The sequence below is a fragment of the Xiphophorus maculatus genome, chromosome 21 (assembly GCF_002775205.1).
Source record: "Xiphophorus maculatus strain JP 163 A chromosome 21, X_maculatus-5.0-male, whole genome shotgun sequence".
NCBI lineage: Eukaryota > Metazoa > Chordata > Actinopteri > Cyprinodontiformes > Poeciliidae > Xiphophorus > Xiphophorus maculatus.
In genome coordinates this window covers 1,341,827-1,359,438 of record NC_036463.1, presented here as the reverse complement: position 1 = coordinate 1,359,438, position 17,612 = coordinate 1,341,827, and the positions used below count along the sequence as shown (strand labels likewise).

Here is a 17,612-nt window from a genome sequence, read left to right as displayed (position 1 = left end):
AACAGAAAAGTTTCAAGATTTTTTGTATGGAGCGGAGTTTACAGTAGTCACTGACAATAACCCCCTTACTTATATCTTGACTTCAGCTAAGCTGGATGCTACCAGCCATCGCTGGCTGGCTGCACTTTCTACCTTTTCTTTTAAGTTGCAGTATCGAGCAGGGAAACATAATCTAGACGCTGATGCACTTTCTCGTCGTCCCTGCAGAAAACCTGTTACAGTGATCCCTCGCCACTTCGCGGTTCACTTATCGCGGATTCGCTATTTCGCGGATTTTCATAATGCATTTTTTTTTTTTTTTTTTTTTGCATTGTGCTCTGCATTCTGATTCGCTAAAAACTCACTCCCGCTTCTTGTATCAAAACATGCTACGAATTGTGCTATCATTTTGTCGTCTCGTGCAGTTGTGTACGTACGTAAAACAGCTTGGCAAATTTAAAATTATCTTGTAATTTCGAACATCTCCTAAACCCATAATGTCGACGAAACGGCCTGGACCGACAAAAGCACCTGCGGATGGGACCAAACGGCGGAAGATGCTACCTATCTCAGATAAAGTTAAACTTCTGGACATGCTAAGGGAAGGTAAAAGCTATGCAGCCGTTGCTCGCCATTACGGAATCAATGAATCTTCCGTTCGTTACATAAAGAAGGATGAAAAAAACATAAGGACGACAGCAGCAGTCAATTTTAATACGAATGCAAAAAGGGTTGTAACTGTCCGCAACAAGACCATGGTACGGATGGAGACGGCATTAGCTCTGTGGATTAATGACTGCAGGAAAAAAAACATAACCCTGGATACAAACGTTATCTGCACAAAAGCGAGAATGCTGTATGAAAACTTTGCTGTCAGTGACGGGGAAGAGGGAGAGGATGCCGGGCCCTCAGCAAGTGCTGCTGACAAAGTGCCAAGCGCATTTAATGCAAGCAAGGGCTGGTTTGAAAAGTTTAAGAAACGCTTTGGACTTAAAAATGTTTGTCTGCACGGTGAGATGGCGTCTGCGGATACCGCTGAGGCAGAAGCCTTCGTGAACAATAAATTCAAGGCGATCATTGAGGAGGGGGGATATAAGCCCGAACAAGTTTTTAACATGGATGAGACTGCCTTATTTTGGAAACGAATGCCCTCCCGCACCTTCATCATGCAGGAAGAAGCCAAAGCCCCAGGATTTAAAGTTCACAAAGACCGTTTGACCCTGGCTATGTGCGGAAATGCCGCAGGTTTCATGATTAAACCGGGGCTGATTTACAGGTCTAAAAATCCCAGGGCGCTGAAAAACAAAAATAAGGATGATTTGCCTGTTTACTGGATGTACAATGCAAAGGCTTGGATGACAAAAGCGCTCAATCTGGATTGGTTCAAAAACTGTTTCATCCCGGAGGTCAAGTGTTATTTGAGAGGAAAGGGACTGGACTTTAAAGTGCTTCTGCTCCTTGACAACGCCGGAGGTCACGGTAATGATTTGGCATATGATGGTGTGCAAATCGAATTTCTGCCGCCAAACACTACATCCCTGATTCAGCCCATGGACCAAGGAGTCATCCGTGCTTTCAAGGCTCTCTATACGCGCAACACCCTGCAACATCTTGTTGACGCTATGGACTCGGATCAAGATTTCTCACTGAAGGACTACTGGCGTGGATACACCATCGCATTGTGTCTCCAAAACATTCAGAGGGCCATTCAGGAAATGAAAACGGAAACTCTGAAGGCCTGCTGGAAAAAACTATGGCTAGAGGCAGTGCAAAACGCAACCGGAGGCTCGCTTGACGAGGTCCACCAATCTGCCGTAGAAACAGCTGTGAATCTGGCTAAACAGATTGGAGGAGACGGCTTTAATGACATGAGTCCGGATGACATAAACGCCCTGATTGATGGAGACGCACAGCCGCTGACCGATGCAGAGCTGGCAGAAATGACAAAGCCACAAAGCGACGATGAAAGAGAAGAGGGAGAAGAGGACACGAGAGATGAGGAGGAAGGACTAACGCTTGGTCGCTTAGCAACCATGGTGCGAATGGCCACTGAACTTAAGCGAGTAGCTGAGGAATGGGACCCTTTGATGAGCCGTTCATTACAGTTCTCCAACATAATCGATGGTGGCATGTCGGTCTACAAGGATCTTTTTGCAAAGAAGAAAAAAGAGCGACAACAGCTGCCTATCACTATGTTCTTCTCCCGAACAAACACACCTGCACCGCGGGCTTCAGAAGAAGAGAACACTGCAGAGCGCAGTCAGGATGCAGCGCCCCAGTCTGAAGAGCAGTGAAACGGCCTACACGTGAGTCACTGTATTTGTATACATGTAATAGTTGCTAATTGTAAAAAAAAAAAAAAAAAAAAAAAAGTTTTCTATTTCGCGGATTTCACTTATCGCGGGTCATTTTCGGAACGTAACCCCCGCGATAAACGAGGGATCACTGTACAGATGAGGTTGCACATAAAGATCAGGAACTTATCTCTCAGTTTGCTCAACAACATCTTTCAGACAGCAGCAACAATGAAATATTGCCTGAAGTGGTTGATGCAATTTGCCAAAGTCGTCTGGTTCGGACCCAAATTGACAGCCTTCTGGTTGAATCACTCTCAGTCAGGGCAGATGTAATTCCTGAGGACTACTTTGAAGATTCACATGGACTTCCTGTTGTTCCTGTAATGTCTCATGCTGACCTAAAAGACCATCAGAGAGCTGATTCCAGTGTCAGGGAAGTTATCCATCAGTTGGAGACTGGTGAAAAGATTCCTCCAACAGTCAGAAGTGAACTTCCAGAAATTTCTCTTCTCCTTAGAGAATTAGCTAAACTGGAGATGATTGATGGCATTCTTTACAGAAGGCGGCAAGAGAATGAGCAACATATATACCAGCTGGTCCTTCCAGCAGATCTTCGTGAATCTGTTCTTCATAGTCTCCACAATGACATGGGCCACCCGGGAATGGACCGAACCCTGGGCCTGGTTAGAGCTCGATTCTATTGGCCTAGGATGGCTATGGATGTGGAGCAGAAGATAAAAACATGTGGACGTTGTGTTCGTCGAAAGAGCCTGCCGGAAAGAGCTGCTCCTTTGGTCAATATTCGGACTTCACGGCCATTGGAACTCATTTGTATGGATTTCCTCAGTATTGAGCCAGATACCAGCAACACCAAAGACATTCTTGTGCTGACAGATCATTTCACCAAGTTTGCCATGGCCATTCCAACGCCAAATCAAAAGGCAAGAACAGTCGCCAAATGTCTTTTGGACAATTTCATCATTTATTTTGGAATACCAGAAAGACTACATACAGATCAAGGTTCAGATTTTGAGTCCAAGTTGATAAAAGAGCTGTGTGCTATGATAGGAATCCAAAAGTGTCATACAACACCATACCATCCTAGAGGAAACCCTGTAGAAAGGTTTAATCGTACACTGCTATCAATGTTAGGAACTCTTGAACCAAAACAGAAGTCAAAATGGAAAGAATATGTTAAACCTCTTGTTCATGCGTACAACTGTACCAGAAATGAAGTGACAGGATATTCTCCTTATGAACTTATGTTTGGACGCTGTCCTCGACTCCCAATTGATCTTGCTTTTGGTCTTCCTGTTTTTGAAGAGAAATGTCCATCACATTCTCAGTATGTACAGAACCTGAAGTCACGGTTGAAAGAAAGTTATCAGATGGCGTCAAAGAACTCTGCCAGAAGTGCTGAAAGGAACAAGACTCGGTTTGATCAGCGGGTTCTACCTTCCAAGCTGGAAGTTGGAGATCGAGTACTTGTGCGGAACGTGAGACTCAGAGGTAAACACAAACTCTCTGATAAATGGGAACAAGATGTCTTTGTAGTGGTGAAGTGTGCTGGAGATCTTCCAGTTTATACTGTAAAGCCAGAGTGCAAAGATGGCCCAGTACGCACACTACACAGAGATCTTCTCCTTCCATGTGGTTTTCTCCCTACAATAGATGCTGAAAGATCAACTGAGACAGTTTCAGTCACAAAACCCCAGACATGTCAACAAATCAAGAAAGGGCAACAATTTCCTGATGACTCTGCTGAAAGTGAGGACTGTGATCAAGTGATTCCATTCTATCCCGTTCCACCTCCAGTGAAGTTCAATGTGGAGAAAACACTCAAAAAGTCATCACTTTCTGATGATGTAAGGAACTCTGTTGTTCCAACAGCTTCCCCAGTGAAGAAACAAGCTAATGAAAGTCTTTCAGATTCTGAGAGTGTGAAATCAGTTGCTGAAGTGGAATCAATGGAACCAGAATCCAGTATTGAAGAACAACCTGATGTGTCTGCAGAACAAGTTCCACCTCATTCTGAAGACTTACCTGATCCAGAAAGCCCAGTTAGTGAGACTGTTCAAGCTCCTTCTGAAATCACTTTGAACAGATCACCAAACCTTGATGGCATAAATCAAATTAATGACATCCCTCCAAGACGTTCAACACGTCATAGAGTGGTACCTAAAAGACTTCAATATACCACTTTAGGCAATCCGCTTATTTCAGTCGTTCAAACTTTATTGCATAGTTTGTCCGATGCTTTAGTTGGGACACCCACCACTTCTAGCACTGTTCACATTGTCTAATGTTTACATGTCACGGGACGTGCATGATTTAAGGGGGGAGGATGTAACCCAGGGTAAAAACTGCCTTAGTCCCACCTTTGCTACTTCATTGGTTAGAGTGACAGTCAGTCACTCAGTGCAATCAGCCAATCACTGCACCTGAAGTAGGTTTTTCAGGCCTGCTCCAGCTTTCCCAATCAGCTGTGAGAGGGAGAGCTGGAGACAAAGGAGCTGCAGGTTTGTGCTGTCAAACAATTGGTTCTTTCTTTGTTTGTATGCACTTTGTTTAAAAAACTCACAATATAAACCATGTAGATCTGAATATCCAGTGAGTTTGGAGCCATGAAGCTGCCATGCACTGATCTTTAAAAGGAATTGGTGAGTAGTGAACTTGAATGTTTTGTTTGGTTGACATATTGATGGTGATAGCCAAATTGTGTGATCATCAAACACACAATCTAACTTTTAAATGCAATATATGTGTTTAAAATGATGTGATAAATGTTAAATATCTTTGTCTTAAATAATTGATTGTAGATATAATTGCATTTATTTATGTATAATTGCATTTATTTATGTGTACAACGGAAACAAGTCTAGTTAACTAGCAGGCTGGTAATTGACTGGTCCTGTTTATTTTAATACAGGCCAGGTGATTTCCCCTTTTTGGGGTTAAAGGATGGCGAGCTTCTAAGATCTGGCTGGAGCCAGGAGAACCGAATTTCACTCCATACTGGTCTGGTAGGAGTTTGATGGTCCATGAACTTTCCCCTCCTTCTCATTACACAGACACACTACCCATTATTCACCCTTTCCATCAGAGCTGAATTGCGCTTGGACATTTTTCCCTAAAGTTTCTGGATAAACAAACTATGGACTTTTAAATGTGTGTCGGTCAGACACTGTGTTGACCAAGCGGGGAAAAGTGAAGGACTCTGTGCACATTAGAACATCAACTGCAGTATTGTGTATATATTTATTGTATTTTGGTTTCCATGTATGTTTTGTATTGTTTATTTAATTTTCTTCTTTAAAAAATACATAGTATTGAAAACAGTTACTCTCTTGTATTGTTTTATTGATTTCTGACGACAGCTCCAGCAGACGAATTTAGTTTTTCTGATGTCAGAAGCTATTTAGTCCTTCAGTGCATTAAGTACTGTTACATTATAAACATCAAATAGTGCTACACTAGCAAACTGAAGCCTTTTTTTCTGGTTAGCCTTACTGATTAGAGGTTTTCTTACGGCTACACAGCTGTTCAATCCCAACCCCTTGAGTTCCCTTCGCATTGTGCGTGTGGAAATGCTTTTGCATTCACAATTAAACATACTCCTGAGTTCTGCTGTTGTTTTTCTTCGACTTGATTTGACCAAACGTTTAAGTAATCGCCGATCATGATCATTCAGGATTTTTTTCTGACCACATTTCTTCCTGGAAGATGATGGTTCCCCACCATCCTTCCAGTTTTTAATGATGCGTTGGACAGTTCTTAACCCAATTCTAGTAGTTTCTGCAATCTCCTTAGATGTTTTCTCTGCTTGATGCATGCCAATGATTTGACCCTTCTTAAACAGACTAAAGTCTTTTCCACGACCACAGGATGTGTCTTTTGCTATGGTTGTTTAAGATATGAGGAGTTACTCATTGCATCAGCTGGGGTTAAATAACTTGTTGCCAGCTGAAAGATAATCGCCTATGCAGTACTTATCCAATAGGAGGCTTGTACCTATTTGCTTAGTTAAATCCAGGTGGCGACTTTTTTTTTGGCTAGGCAGTGTACCTATAGAGATGTTTTTGGCTTTGTTGAAATACTGATGTCAATTAAACTGATTAACATGTTTCACACCACATACATAATGGATCTAGGATCTGTTTGTACAGTCTGACAGTGTTGTTCGTACCCATAAACAGTTCTTAAAACAATGTTTGGATCATCTTTAGAGGATACAGTTTGAAAACTGTGTTCTTCAAAGAACCAAAGACAACTGCAATATTGAGTCCCAAATGATTCTACAAATCAAACGCACTATGCAAACCAATATTGTCCCCTGCGACCTGAATGCTATAGTTGGGGCAGATGAGTTGGAGGTTGCACTCTCTTTTAATTACCTCAGCAGCTATTTAGCACTGTCTCGCTGCAGGCAGCATGCTGAGCCTCTGCTATCTGTCTATCTGTCCGTCCGTCTATAATAGAGCCTTGTCACACTGTGTAACAACACCTTTACTGTTAGACTGAGTGACATTATCAACCTGAAAAGATTATTAAAGATGGCAGTAGGCCTTATTCTAAAATAATACATTTTAGCTTTGAGTTCAAATTTAAAGCAAACATTTCTACAATTTCTGCCAAGTAAAATGATTCTTACATCAGTAGTGGCTGCAAATTTCTGCTGAAACCATCCCAACCAGCTTCAACCTCACAATGCAGGGCCCGATTGCCTCCTTCTTTCACTTGCATAATAACATCTCTTTGACAACTATTATCTTAAAACCATAATGTTCAAATTGTTGAATGATGATCTCTGGAATTTACAGAGTGGATACAAAATGTGATAGTCCTCAATCTTGTCTCAAGAGTCTCTTTGTGAAGCCATGTCTATTGCTCACATGCCAGCCAGTGTTGTCTTTCCATCTAACATCTGTTGTGGCTACAAACCTGATTATCCTGCAGACGGAGAAATATGGAGCCAGTGGGAATGACAGTGGAAGCTGTCTGGAGGAAGGCTAAATGACCTGTTAAACCTTATCCTGTGGTGCACTGCTGATGATGACAGATGAGCATCCTGGCATAGATGTGTATAAAATTAAATAAGTGACAGTTTAAGGACAAAGGATCGAGGAAAAGAAGAGTGCACAAGTTCAACATCACCAGAAGAGCAGTTGAGCCAATAAGCCATAAAAGGACGGCCTGACCACATTGTCCTGCTGCAGCCTGCAGGGAGCAGGTCCACTCAGACATATATGAACAGAAAGCAGAGAATGCAGGGAGGTACTTAGGAACTAAACAAGTAACACATTGTCACTGTGGCGCTGTCAGCTCCTGTTAAAGCTGATGAGAAAGTGGACAAATGGTCTTTGGCTCTCAGTGCTGCTAAGCCAAGACTGCAGTCTGACCTTGGACCTCAGCCATGCCTTGCCTTTCCCAAAGATGGTTTCTAAACATGTTGGGCAGTTGGAGGAGATAAGGACAGATACAAGGATTAAATAAAACTCACTGTGGACAATTGTCTTTTTAAAACAATTGCAACTCTTTTTTTGTTAGTAGTTATAATTCCAGAATTTCAAACCTGATAACTAGAAAATGAGTTGCACAAAGGCCAAAACTACTCTTAATTTACTAATTTTCTCACTAAATTTCATGTTCATATTTCTATGGAATGTTAAAGACGGTGTCTAAAAAATGGTGACGAACGTTTGTCTTGAGAAAAAGCTAAACTTCCCTAATGTTTTCCTAAAACATGGCACTGTGGCTCCCATAATGAAAGAGCTACCATCTGATAGAAACAGGCAGCTGGGTACTAAGGGACGGGTGCATCACATGAACTGGTGAGTTATCCATCTTTCTGAGACAAGCTGATGAGGACTTCAACATAACAGGAAAACATCTAGACTTCCACACATAAACAGTCAGACTACAGGCACAGATTCATTCACATCTGGCTGTTCAGTGGATGATCGAATGAAACAACAGTGGAGTAGAGCTGAATGAGTAGAATTATCACTTGTTGTCCACTGTTGTCCACTTGTTGTCCACTGGCCCCTGCTGGAGAACAGAGTGGACCGTCCACTTATCTGTAATGAAATTCACACGGGGGGATGTCAAGGAGACAACTGTATCATTCACCAGCTGGTCCTCTTTCTAAAGCAACTCAAGTTTGATCATCGAAGCAATAGAAGAGATAATTGAATTAATTACAGAATTATTATTACTTAATTTTAATCCCAGGAAATCCAAGCTGAACATGGAGACACAGTTCATCACAATGATGTTAGATGGCGCAGGTGAGGATCTGAACCCAGTGTGAGGATGTTGGACAGGTTATGGAAAATCTTTGCAGCTACAGCAGCCTCACACCAGCAGCAAGCAGGCAAATAAACACATAGCATTACCTGCTACACTGTGGGCTCCTGCTGGGAGAACCAGTTGCCTCCAAGACCACACAACAGACATTTGTGCACAAACTTTTGCACACCTGGATACACTGTGTTACATTAGCTGACTGAATATCATATGTGTGGATGTTCAGCCTAGTGGAAGCATCCAGACCAGGAATGGTTTGTGAGTTGTTGGTTCAAATCCCAGAGGATAGAACCTCTGAATTAGACATTAACTCCTTTGTGTGGAGTGTGAAACCAGCCAGAAACACATTTCCTGGCAAAAATCCCACAGTGGAAAAGAGTTTTCAGACAAATTTCTGACAGCAAGAGGTTGGTGCGGTCTCTAAAGCAGGGACATCTCTACAGGCAGTATCTTCTGAACTAAAGAAAAACCTCAACACATAACCATTGGTGCCCCACGTTCACATAGAAACAATGTTTAGGAGACCCTAGAAAGTTTTTTTTAAATGAATTCCTGAATGGAAATTTCTCCCTGTCGTATTCATCTGAACAATGAAAATTCCTCTTTTGTGAAAACACTGACATTTTAGCCCAGCTTCTACCCTGACCTATAACCCCGAACATGTCACAAATAACAGAGGTGGATTACATGTTTGTCTTATAGATGATTAGCTTTATAATTCAATGTGACACTGAGAAGAAGTTTCTGTCATCACTACTTACAAAGACTTCACTTGTAATTTGTTGGGCTCCCTCTGGTTTCTTTTTCTTGTGTTTTTTAAGGTGATACTAAAGAGAGCTGAGGGGAAACCAGGTTTTGTGAAGTATGGTTCTAGTTGCTGAATAATGCCTGCTGTTATTTTTATCTCTACAGCTGCAGCACAGCCCCCATGATGAGAAGACACTGTTCTGTGTGCAAACAGAAAAATGAACCAGGAACATGTTCAGTGTTACAGAACAATGATGAAATAGGGCAAAGCCTGAGTATCATTTCAGTTTACCATACTAGAGCTGGGCGTCTCTAGTCTTTGCGGTTATTAAAGTTTGTTAGTCATTAAAACATGTACAAATCCAGGTTTTCCTTAGAAAACTAAGTCAGGTGGTCAGGGCACAGAGGTGGTCCACCTTGTTTTTGTATTAAAAAATGTCAGGCTGACAGAGAATGTAAAAATATTACTGGGTAATAATGGAAGACACTGTTGACAATATTTAAACACAATCACAGAGTTTTAAAAGCAACAAATCAAAAAAATACAATTAAAATAAATTAGTTTTTGTACTTCTGTTAAATCCCAATCAAGACATCAGCGAGTGGATCTTCAAACACAATGTAATGCTGATCACAGTTAGAGCCGGCCCAAGGCATAAATAAACTAAGAAGCAGTTGAAGGCCCCAGACATTCAGGGCCCCATACAGGACATTTTTAACACAGACTGAGCTAGAAGTTTAACATTTATAATCCAGCTGAAGATGTTTTTATCCTAACATGCTTTTCCTTAAGAGTATTCTGAATAGTATTGTCTTTGTGTTTAATTATCTGTATCATTTGAATTTCTCTCTAGATATTTGATTATGTTTTGATTTTTGTTTCTTTTTTTCTGTGAAGCACTTGTTATCTGTGAAAATGTTCTTCTAGAAGGCCCTGGTTTTATTTTCCAGTCTGTTGTGCTGTCAGTGTTCCTGCAGAGCAAAAAGATCCACCCAGGTATTTATTTCTAGATTCCAGCGTTCACACAGCAGTAGTTTTAGCCTTCAGGCTGTCAGACTCATTTAAAAAAGCTAAATCTCATCACATAAGCTCTCCCTTCTCCTGCAGTACTCCCTCCCCCCATATGTTTCAGTGTATTCCACAGATGTGCAGATGGAGCCCAGTCTCATGACTGAAAATATTCATATGAACTGAATTCTGTGATTTGTCTCCGATCTTTTTTTTGCCATTAGATCACAATCACTGAAACGGTGTTGTTCCTGGTCCAGTACACATCCAAAGAGTTTGATCGCTCAGAGAAGACAGTGGCAACTGGCGACTGTTGTTACCTGAACCCGTTGGTGCGCAGAACCTTCCGGTTCCTCGGTGAGGCTCTAATTTTTTCAGAGTAAATGAAATCAACCTCTCCAGCTTTTTTCTAGTCACGCTGACCAATCAAAGCGGCACTCCCAACATTCACACACTCATACCCCAGTCTGTAGACAACATAGGATTAGTCTGGAGGTAACTGGGACCAATCCCACAACTTTCCAGTTAAAATTACTCTTCCCAATGAAACACTGGCTCCAGAAATACAATGAGAATGTTTTCAAAGGAATCACTGCCCAACTAATTTATTTTACCTGAGTTAAATTTACTGGAAAAGTTTTATAGCCCATGCTCAGATCCAAACATCTATAAACTGTTCACAATCTGAAGAGACATTGCAAATGTCTTTTGTAACACTGGGCACTTTAATCTGAATGGTTTTCCTCTTGACTTTTGGTATCTCTACTTTACAAGGCTAGTAATATTTCCTGGCTGGCTGGATATATTTTGCCTTTACATGTAAAGAATAAAATAAAACATTATCTAGCATGTTGTATTTGTCGTTATCTGCTGCTTTTCGGGGGTCAGGTCGGGGTAACGATGTGTCCTTCATGAACAATCACATTTCTTTCCACGGCTCTTTACCCTGAACCAAGGACTGGAGCCTCAGTGAAAGTCGTCCTTTAGTTTTTACAACTTTGATTGCTTAGAATGTTTTGCACACGTCAATAGTTATTATTATTTACTATTGAATTTAACATGATATTCATTTAATCTGTGAAAAAATGCATTACAATAAAGGGTTTATGTTTTATAGAAATATATATTCAGCTCCTCCTCTGAAATTCTAAGACGTTCCCACACTCTTTAAACAGATATGTTAATATCAACACAAATTGCGCCAAAACTCAATACAGTGATGTGTACTCAATACAGGCGACACAGTTTGTGTTAAATTCAACACAGTTATTGTGTTAAGAGTACTTAACACAATAATTGTGTTCCCTTACCACAGTTATTGTGTTAAATAATTTTAACACGTCAGTTGCGATAAACTATTTGCATGTTAAATATGTTGAATGTTTGGATTAAAGAAGTGGAGCTCAGGCGATGACTACCTCCATCTGTCATTGGGTGGCAGGTGGGTTGCCATTAGGCAACACAGGGACAGAAAACCATCCACTCAAAGCGAAGGCAATTTTAGAGCAACAATTAACAGTCATGTTTTTGCATTGTGTGAGGAAGCTGGAGTACCAAAGAGAACCTACACATGCACTGGAACATGCAGCTTCATGCAAAGATTTGAACCAAAGATCTTCTTGCTGCAAGGTTAAAGTGCCTCTGTAGCCACACAGACAAAAAACTAGCTTGAGTTAAATCTGGTGAAAGCATTTTTTTTATTCATGTCTTTTGGATCTTGAGGCTATTAATTAAAGTAACAAACAAAAAATAAACAAATAAACAACAAGCAGCTGCTTCAATTGATTGTTTTTCCTGTGGAAAGTTCCACAACTGCAGACATCCAGAGAGAAATGTGATTGGTCAACAGTTTAAAACATATTCTGTGTCCAGTGTTTTTTAAAACTAAAACAACACATAATATGTAGAAAACAACACAAGATGTGTTTACTTGATGATACCACAGAACATGTGTTGATAAACAGCACATTTCAGAGTGGAGGCAACATTCAAATGGCCATATCTTTGTCATTTTTTTTCTTTTCTATGTGTTTGGCATTATTAGAAAGCTTAGAATACACACTTTCTGAATCTGTATCAAAATGTCTCCAGGGACACTTGCTCCTTGTTTTGTCATGGTCAGTCACAGTTTATCCAGTCTGGGATCCAGTTTCAACAATGATCTCTTCTGGTCTCCCAAAACATCTGTTCCTTGTGAATGCACAGTCACCTCATCTCGTCTCCGTGTGGACAGGGCTTCAGCAGTACCAGAACGTCCTACTTAATAACTCGTACCACATCGGCCCCCACCCAGCCCCCTTTGTTAAAAGCCACCGCACTTAAAAAAAAAGTTTGCTCAGCTACTGTCTAATGATAAACTTTCAGTTTCTCACATAATCTTTTTTTGAATTGGTAAAATAGGGTAAATAAATAAATGTGATATTGGCTGAAGAGAAAATGTGTAAATGAAGTTTTGCACCTGATGTTGCTGTGAATGTGGGAAAGCAGTGTTGCCACTGGCAAAGGATGTGTTATGGAATATATATTTTGTGCTTTAATTAGAATGCACCATTCTGAGATATGTTTGATCTTTGAAGAAAATCAAGCATGATCCAATCATTAATTAGAAAATGACTATTGACTACTGCTGCTATATATACACTTTAAAATCTGTATTTTTCTTGGAAATATTATGATGTATTTAATTAAAGAGAAATTAAGCTAGAATTAATTACTAGAATAATGTGTAATATTGCTGGAGTGATAATCAATCCACTTAACCTTTGACTCATTGTTTCTAATGGGCTTAAGGCATATCCAGCATTCAACCATAATTTTTGAAATTGTTTCTGTATGACCAACAAGATATTATTTTATAGGTGATTCTGAGAGAACAAATTGTTGGTTAATTCCATCATTTTTAGCAATGTTGTTAAAAAATATGCTTTTTTAAAGCATAATACTTATTTTAAGATATATAACATTTGATCACATAGCACATTCATGGATAACAATCACAGAGGTTTAATGAAAACAAAATCTAAAAACATAATAACTAAAAGAACATGAAGACTAAAACTAAATCATAAAAAATGTCTGAAAAAGTAGTCTTCTGCTGCCCTCAAAATGAATCAACACAATGTAAAGACAAGAAAACAGTTTTAGAACTTCTCTCTGGCTGCCTGATCAGATGATCAAACTTGACAAAAATAGAAAGACAGACAGATAACCACTAGAGATACACAGTGAAATGATCAAATCTATTAAATCTACCAATAAAACAAGTAATGACTATGAATACAACAATGAGGAATTTAAAGTGAGAGAATTGATTCTTTAACTCTCAGCTGCTCAGCACTCTGGGAACCTACAGAGGGCCCCTGCCAGGTAGCCAATGCTGAGACTTTAAAACTGGCTTAATGTGAGTTTGCTTTCTGGTCCCCATCAGAAAATGTCCAAAATATACCAATGAAGGATGTTAGTCCTTTACTCCTGCCCTCAGGACCATTACTGCGTGTCCTCCTCTTTTTCAGCTCAAACTCTACTGATGAAACAAAATAGTTTTATAATCATAATTATTATTTAAAGCAGCTCTTTTTTCTTGTTGAATTAAATGTTATGTTGTAACTCAAAGCTCAGTTCCCCATGTGATAATTGTCAGATTTTAATTTGTTAAACGGGATTTGTTATGCAAAATTGTCTTTTCATACTTTTTCTACATTAATTTGGTCTCAACAGCTTCTAGAAACAATCAGCTCTCTAAAAAAATCCACACAGCCATTTCATTGGCAAAAAATTAGTGTTTTTTGGTGTCTCATCGGTTTGCAAAAAGACAAAAAAAGTTAAGTCATGAAAACATGAATGGGTAGACGGACCCAGGACCTCATACAGGGTAAAAAGCTCCAGTGGGTCTCCTTTTTAGGAGCTCCAGCGGGTCTCCTCGGCCCTTCCTGAGGTTGTTTCTGTCCAGAAAATGTTGCTGCCTCCTTCATGGTTGTGCAGGAGGCTCCAGTTCTACTGCTTCAGGATTTGAGTCAGAGTCAAAGATGCATCTGCTGGCAGCCATTGTGATGTGTATAAAGTGTAATCACTGAGCTAATTTGCTAGCTAGTAGCAGTAACTTGCATAATGATGACACAGCCCTGAAACAGTTCAGTCTGGAAGGTGCTCAAAATATGCAGAACAGGGCAGGTGAAATCTTGTTTTATATGTTTTATATAACCCACTGACCTATCAAAATCGTTCAGTGGAGCATAATAGGTCTGCTCTACAAAAGACATGAGGACAAACGGTAGAAGTTTGCAGAGTTTGCTGCTGTTGGCAGACCAGAGGGCATATATGAGGAGAAAAGGAGAGTTTGTCATTAGAGACTTGAAGTCAGAGTTTGGCTTAGAAAAAATGACTTATGGACATTTGTGGAAGATGCTCAACACTGAGTTATGTTATTTTATTGACTGTGATCAGCTGCTGATGCTGCCATGTTCCTCTCACACACACATGCGCGCACCTCCCACCCCCCCACACACACCCGTCTCTCTCATTATTCTCCCAGCTGTCTGCTTTATCTTGTCTGGCTTAGGACTCTTATTAGCATTGTGAATGGAAAGACTGTCATGTTTCTATAAAGAGAAGTAACAGATTGTATTCCTTAATGACTGCAGTAGGTGTGTAAACAGTCCACATTTTTTGATCTTGTAACTTGTATAATTCACCACAGTGAAATCTTAAAACAGCATCAGCAGAGACATCCAACATTTCCCTCCAAATCCTCCCGACATCAAGCAGGAGCCAAATGCTTTCAGCTTCTGCTTAATTTCACATGTTGTCCTGCTTTATTTTAGCTAATAGCAAAACTCACATGTATTTCACTCAGTGTGTCTGCTTTTGTATATCTGTATGTGTGCCAGACAGAGCTGATTTATTCCCACTGGTTTCTGCATCTCTATCTGCAGTGGAGTTGCAGCCTCATGTGCTCAGCCATCTCGCAGCTTCACAGCACTCTCCTCTCATTCATGCCTACCCAGGCTTTGCATAATGACTCAGTGTGGCTGCGCTGGTCGGGGAAGATTAAATTTAGAACAGAGCTAAGGGCCGTGGAGCTCTCACACACTCCACCAGTGTCTTCAGCTGCATGCATTCAGAGCTTTGTGTTGATGCACAGTCCACTCTGTCAATCAGTAAGATACTATGCAGAATTCTAAAGCTGTAAGTGTATTTTAAATTAGGGGCAGTGCTATATTATAAAATTGATTATTTTTGCATAGAAGAATGACAATATGAACAGACCTTTCACTTCTGCTCTTTTCTTTTCATTAACCCTGGGGTTAAGGATCTAGGTCAGATGTGGGCAGTAAGGACAGAAAGTCCATCCTAGTGGCATTATCTTTATTGGAAAGAAGATTTTAATGCATGACATAAAAATCCTACTCAATTGCCTCCTGTACTACTTAAGTTTCTGTCTGACTTGTTTCTCACTGGTTTCTGGTTTGGTCTTGGTTGGTTCATGATCTTGTCTATGTCATGCACTATTACTCCTTCTTCATGCACAGCCAGTTATTTAGTTCTTGTCATGTAATGGTGGTGTTGAGGTGGTGAGGCAGACGCAGATGGAACCAGGTTAGATGAATAATGAAGATTTAATGAACAAAATCCAGAAACAGTCCAAAAACACAGGCAACACGACTGAGCGGAAGCCAGGGCTCAACGTCGGTAGCAGCTGGTATAACGACAGGACAACACGAAGGACTGAGCACATTAGACACCAAATGAGACGAGGACCCGACAAAGACACAGACACACAGGTGACACTAAATACACAGGAGGTAATTACGGGAACGAGAAATACCTGGGGACAATCAAGGGAAAGACAGGACAACATGGAAACTCAGAAACACAGAAACTCAAAATAAATACACAGGAAAAACACGGAACATGACAGTTCTTTGCTTTTTTAAAATTTACTTATTTTTTAAATAAACCTCAGCTATGGCACTCTACTCCCGCTGTTGGTGCTTTGGCTCTTTATGATTCAGTCTCACCAACCATAACAAGAATCATAGATAATCTCTTATGATGTGAGTATGTGGATCCACCTGCAAGTTTCTTATATTTACCACTTTTACCTTTTCACTGTACTGCAGAAATGTTGTTGTTCTACATCTTCTGCAGATATTTCAAAGATGAAGGATATTTCTATTCTATGCAGACATATTCCTCTTGAGTGTCAGGGTGACAACAGTCAGATAAACACATTTCATAAAATATGAATTAACACTTTCACACTGTGTCACTCTGTATTCAACACCTCTGCCTTGACTTTGCCAAAGTGTTGTGTGTGAGCACTAGTGAGTGGAGAGTCTGGGGAGCTGTGATAACTTTGATGTTGACTTGTGTAGAACTGCAGCTGTGTGGAGATACTGGCACTAGATCAAACAAGAGGTGCATTACAAACACACACACATTTATACATGTATACACACATATACAGGTAAAATTCAGATATTTACATTCACCGTATAAAAAAAAATCTTTCTTCTCGTTATTGGACATTAATTTGGTCTAAATTTTCCTATTCATGGCAGGTAGGATCAAAAATATTTCTGTATTAACATCTGTTCGTCTGTTGCCTTTGCCGCCATGCTTCACACCGTTAGGTTATTCTTATAACCTGCATTTGTTCCATCACTGATACAAAATCCCGTCAGGCATTCAGTCCTTGCCAGATTAAAAGTCACATCATGTGAGTAAAAATATCCAGCAGTCCTTCCATACCTGTTTCTGACTCCAATTATGGACTTCCACTCTGGTGACAAACTCCCACAGGATTGGAATAATCCCCTTTTGATTACAGTGAACCCTCGCGGGGGTTGCGTTCTGAAAAGAACCCGTGATAGGGGAAATCCGTGAAGTAGTTACCTTTATTTTTTTACAAGTATTATACAGCATAATTAAATACTCTACATTGAAACCAAAGAACAAAACCTATTTTCAGCCCTAAGCATTTTTTAACAAATAGAATGTTTTCTTACAAATAACTACAGTAAAATAGTTACAGTGGAATAGTTACAGTAAAATAGAGGCTTTAGACCCGCGGACGTCGCGGGTTCGACTCCCGGGTCCCGACGACCTTTGCCGCATGTCCTCCTTCAAAAATGCAAAAATGGCGCCGGCTCAGCTGGCTGCCTGCAGACGCAGCTCTGTGTGTGTTAATCTGTGTATAAAAAATTCTTGCTGTAACTGCGAAATAATTTCGCTGCTGGGATGAATAAAGTAATTCTTCTTCTTCTTCTTCTTCT

The 17,612-nt window shown here is 40.3% G+C and overlaps 2 protein-coding genes across 3 annotated transcripts in view; both read left to right on the top strand.

Annotated features, from left to right (window-relative positions):
* Positions 1-17,612, top strand: part of plppr5 (phospholipid phosphatase related 5) — a 65,408-nt gene that overhangs the window by 20,970 nt on the left and 26,826 nt on the right. For both annotated transcript variants that reach the window (XM_023325915.1, XM_023325914.1), the window contains one exon: positions 10,563-10,695. In XM_023325915.1, coding sequence (XP_023181683.1) covers positions 10,563-10,695 — 133 coding nt within the window. The remainder of the gene's footprint in view (positions 1-10,562; positions 10,696-17,612) is intronic.
* LOC111606158 lies at positions 2,423-5,722 on the top strand. The gene is made up of 2 exons (XM_023325913.1): positions 2,423-4,936; positions 5,206-5,722. The coding sequence occupies exon 1, from the start codon at positions 2,660-2,662 to the stop codon at positions 4,577-4,579; it is 1,920 nt and encodes a 639-aa protein (XP_023181681.1). The 5' UTR covers positions 2,423-2,659; the 3' UTR covers positions 4,580-4,936; positions 5,206-5,722.